Source organism: Manduca sexta, chromosome 22 (assembly GCF_014839805.1).
Source record: "Manduca sexta isolate Smith_Timp_Sample1 chromosome 22, JHU_Msex_v1.0, whole genome shotgun sequence".
Lineage (NCBI taxonomy): Eukaryota > Metazoa > Arthropoda > Insecta > Lepidoptera > Sphingidae > Manduca > Manduca sexta.
The window spans coordinates 11,764,351-11,769,534 of NC_051136.1; the positions used below are offsets into that span (position 1 = coordinate 11,764,351).

The 5,184-nt window shown below is 32.4% G+C and overlaps 1 protein-coding gene across 1 annotated transcript; it reads left to right on the plus strand.

Moving 5' to 3' along the window:
- Positions 1-1,944: 1,944 nt before the first annotated feature.
- LOC115450160 (carboxypeptidase Q) lies at positions 1,945-4,409 on the plus strand. The gene is made up of 3 exons (XM_030178145.1): positions 1,945-2,176; positions 2,974-3,103; positions 3,263-4,409. The coding sequence occupies exons 1-3, from the start codon at positions 1,986-1,988 to the stop codon at positions 4,349-4,351; spliced, it is 1,410 nt and encodes a 469-aa protein (XP_030034005.1). The 5' UTR covers positions 1,945-1,985; the 3' UTR covers positions 4,352-4,409.
- The last annotated feature ends 775 nt before the right edge of the window (positions 4,410-5,184 follow it).

The following is a 5,184-nucleotide window of genomic DNA, read 5'->3' on the forward strand; positions in this document are numbered from 1 at the left end:
AATAATTTCTAACATAATAATAAAAAAAATAATTCGAAACTAAAATCATAATGGAATATAACCAACATTATAATCATTAACAATAGTCTCCCTGAAATTAATAGAATTAACACAACTGAAAATTATTCGAAACAATGTTAAATTGAATCGAATTTATAACCCAATATATTATCAACAATATTGTTAGTGAAATTAATCGAATTCTCACAATAATATTCAATCAGGCAAATGATACCGCGACCGCACGCGCCATGTGAATGGCGTGTAGAAATTTTCGCATTACGTGACCTGGAACGCAATGTTCTCCTGCTGGTATGCGCGGTACTACCGAACACAGAAGGCACCGCTATTTTCCAGCATCTGAATCAATTGCCGAACAAAATCTTGAATTGGAAATTTCAGGTTGTTTGACAAAAAATTATGTATAGAGAAGATATTTAACAGGTGTCTTGGGCGTTTTGTAATCATAGAATAGGCACTATTATAGTTCGAAAGAAGATATTTTGGTATTACCCGTGTAGAAGGGTCTCGAATGTATAAGTATTAACTGAGATATACTTTGAAGTCGATTTCCATTAAAATTTCAAAAACACCCAAATCACTTTCCTATTATGCCAAATTGGGTAACAGAATAATTGTTATATTGATGTATGTTGCATTCAGGTTTTCTATCGACGTACTTCCATTTGCCCGTCGATTATAATTAAAGATAAACTACTAAATGACTGATTTGCCGATTATTAATTGCAAAAAGAAAATTTTGAATCGCGTTCTGAAATTCTTTACTCTTGAATACTATTTTCGGTGTACTACACCAGTTTTTCTACTTTGACAAGTTATGTTGGTATTATATATGAGGTTCAATAAAACGTTTCATCTTGACCAAATATCACCACATCTGGTCAAAAGGATACCAAATAAAATTTCACCCATATAAGTGGTAGACTATACCTAAGTGATATACAGAAGTATTTTAGTATACCGCTTGCTATCTTATTCAAGGTTTGGGCCTGCATAATTACTTCTGTCACTCTTTCCTGATGAATGCAGACTTCAAAGCGCGGATTTGAACTTAATATTGGTTCTTTTGACTATCTTGAGGAAGCTACGTGTCGCAAAAATGCACCGACACCGAATAATTTTAGTAATATAAGTATTATTTGTACAGCATGTAAAGTGAATCGAAAGACCTATTTGAATAGAGTATTCAGCGTTCAACTCTCGTCCCAAATATATATAAAATATATTACCTCCTTTTTCTGGAATTTTAGTACCTAGCTATTTTTGCCTTCCGAAGCCAGGTTTGATATAAGAAGGGAAAACTGATCATACTTTAAGATTATGTTAGTATGAACATGTCCGACAGAATAGGTCAAACGTGTAGCCAGCACTTACATTTTTAAACAGAAAAACATTCAGGAAGTAAGATTGGTAATTAGTAGTAACACAATTAAAATATACCGAGATCTTATTTAGACCGGTGACCCGTGATTTCTTCCCGTTAATAGCAATACGTTTAGTACCTACTAGTTAATCTTCGTTTTTATCAGAATAATAATTAACTTTATTACTGTTTACGAAATATGATAAACATATAAATTAGACAATAATAATTTCCGCAAGACAACACGCGACATAGTTTAAGCCAATTTCAATACTACATGATTGGTGTCAAGACCCATTTTGCGATCTATTAACAATCAGCTATTAATTAAAATTATCATAGAACAAGAAACATAATATTCTATTAGGGAATGAGTTATGACCACCCCATTCGTCATAAAGTAGATTAATACCTACATAATCTGATACCATTCATTATATAGACCAACAAATGGCATGAATTGACATTCATTAAACTAATGTTTAATAAACTTAATGACGTTGTCATTTGTTTAATCTAATTTTGTTTTACTCCCAATCTAAGTTCAGTGACCTACGATATAGAACGATCAGTTTAGTATCGCACTGGACCTCGTCCCAATATGTACTGGATATATATATTATTGGTTTTAAATATTGAATTAATAACATCTAGTGTAGTGATAACGAGACATGAAGAAGAATGTGTGTTAGATTCAAAGTTAGTGGAAGAGATCAAATCTTATGAAAATGTAACGAAACATATAATTAATGAAATAATCAATGGTGGTTTCGGAGCTGCTATGTACGATGAGTAAGTAATTATATTGAATATAAACGTAAAACTATTTACGAAACTCAATACAAAGTATATAAATTAATTCTATACTTTGTACATTACTAAAAAAACTTTAAACTTAACATTAAAAGTTAATGTCATTTAAAAACCTATTTCATTTCTACTTACGTTGTTACTTTGAAATTTCTACGAATCCAAATTATTTTAGACGGCTCGAGAAGACACATCAATTATTCGCAATTTTGAGCACTTTATAAGATAATTATACTTGTAAGTGAATTTCAAAATAATGTAAAAGCTTTACGCCCACTGCAAAACTTTAATGTACAAAAAATATAATAAAAAACTAACAAATACTCGGCACCCTCGTGATAGACAAAAAGATATGCTATTAGTAATTTATTTTACTAAGAGCTGATTTTTTTAAACATCTGATAAAATGAATTCGTGAGATAAAGTACAACACAAACGAATTTAAAATTGACAGTTGTATGTATAAAGTCAATTTACTTCACTTTTAGAATTTATTTGATGGATAAATAAATATCTGACTATTGCAATATTTGTCCTTTATTAATTTTGGATGTCACCTAGCATTTTATTTAGTGAGGAATTCAGTAAATAGTTGACGCATAATTTACTTTTTAATTTGTGAGCTATATCAAAATATAAGAAACATATATGATTTTACCCACAGAACAGAAGTTAAAATTAAACATGATACAGAAACGGTCTTGAACAAAATGACAATTACTGAATCTACAAACTTTAATGTAATTTGCAACAATAATCAATTTCTACGGCTGTTTCAGATACACCAAATTCATAGACAAGTTTGGGGCTCGAATCTCTGGGAGTGAAGCATTAGAACGAGCAATAGATCACATGGTTAATTTAACTGTTCGAAATGGATTAAATGACGTCACAACAGAAGATGTTAAAGTAAGTTAATTACTATAAACATATAGAAACAAGAATTTGAATATTATAAGCCTACTTAGATTGATTAACTAATTATTTTTAACTAATAGGTTCTTCAAAACATTACAAGAAAATAATTTGCACTATCAGTTTTAAACACTCAATCGCCCGAATTTTCAGGTCCCACATTGGGTACGAGTAAAAGAATCAGCGGAAATGGTCCAACCTTACTACAAAAATATTGCCCTTCTTGGATTGGGCACCAGCGTAAGTACACCACTTGAAGGCATAACCGCGGAAGCCATTGTCATAAGCAGCTTCGAAGAACTTGATAAAACTGATGCATCGAAAATTAAAGGTAAAATAGTTGTGTTTGATGCCCACTATGTAACTTACGGAGACACTGTTGTATATAGGGGACATGGAGCAACAAAGGCTTCACAAAAAGGAGCAATAGCATCTCTAATAAGAAGTATTACACCATTTTCTATTTACTCCCCGCACACTGGCGATCAAACATATGGTGAAAACATTACTAAAATTCCAACAGCATGCATCACCCTCGAAGACGCCGATTTATTACGTAGACTTCAAGATCAAGGAGAGAAACTAATCCTAACTCTAAAAATGACGTATACATACGACGAAAAGACTTCCAGAAATACAATAGTAGACCTTAAGGGAAAAGATAACCCTGAAAAAATGGTAATCGTATCGGGACATATTGATAGTTGGGATGTTGGAGAAGGAGCCATGGACGATGGAGGTGGCATGATCATAAGCTGGTTTGCACCAGTTATATTAAACATGTTGAAATTGAAACCAAAAAGGACAATACGCGCAATTTTGTGGACTTCCGAAGAATTTGGCTACATCGGTGCTGCTGCGTATCTACAAAAACACTTAAACCAATTACCAAATATCAATTTCATAATGGAATCCGATGAGGGTACTTTTAAACCTTTAGGGCTCGAAGTAGCCGGGTCGCCGAAAGCCCTCTGTATTATAAAAGAAGTATTGAAACAATTTGCTCCTATAGATAAATTAACAAAAAGTGATTACCCGGGTTCTGACATCGTATTATTTATTGAAAAAGGCGTGCCAGGAGCATCGTTGTTAAACAAAAATGAACGATATTTTTGGTACCACCACTCTGAAGCTGACACTATGAACGTACAAAATAAGGATGACGTAATAGAATGTGCTGCTTTTTGGGCAGCAGTCTCTTATGTTATTGCGGATTTAACCGAAGATATGCCTCGAGCGTAAATGAGTACAATGTCGGTTTAATTTTAAGGATCTGTTAAATAAACTATTTAAGAAATAACAAACTTTGATTCAACATATATAAGTGAAATAATAAAAATATATAAGTGAAATAATAAAAACGAATTTGTCATCAATATTCTACGAATTGTATTGGAGTGGTAAAGAGTCTATTTCAAAGTATTTGCTTTGGTATGAACGTTGTAGTCGCCGTATTCGTTTATTTGGACGTGCAATCAAACGTTTAAGCCCGAAGCGTTGAGTCTCTTTTCTGTGTTGTAACAAATTGTGCCATCCTTTGTAAATCCTTTGGGATTTCATACTCCGGCGTCCGTCAGGTCTTTTGGTACGATAAATATGTCAAAAGAAATCACAATTTCAATTTTGTTAAAAGCTCATACTGAAATAGTTCGAAATCTTAAGCAAAAACATTTTTTTATTTATTTTTGTTTCTTAACATTTATGAAATGTTTTCACACTCCAATGGTACATCGGGATCCACAAGGTTTCCTTTCATAAAGATTATTAAGCGGAGTGAGCCACATATTCCTAAGAAAAGCTTTCACACAAGTATACTAGGTAGACGCGGCAGCGCATATTGTATTATACTGTTAAATTACCTTCTGATGTATTATTGATACGCTCAAGAACTATATCTTCGCTCGGAAGATAGTTCATAATGTTTAGTTAAGAAGTAACAATATACTCATTACTAATAAAAATCAATAAGTTGGGGTTTTATGTATATTGATATTCTTTGACACACTTTTAGATGTTTGACGAGACACAAATTAGGAAGAGATTTAAGTCGTACCTACAGCACAAATTGATCGACT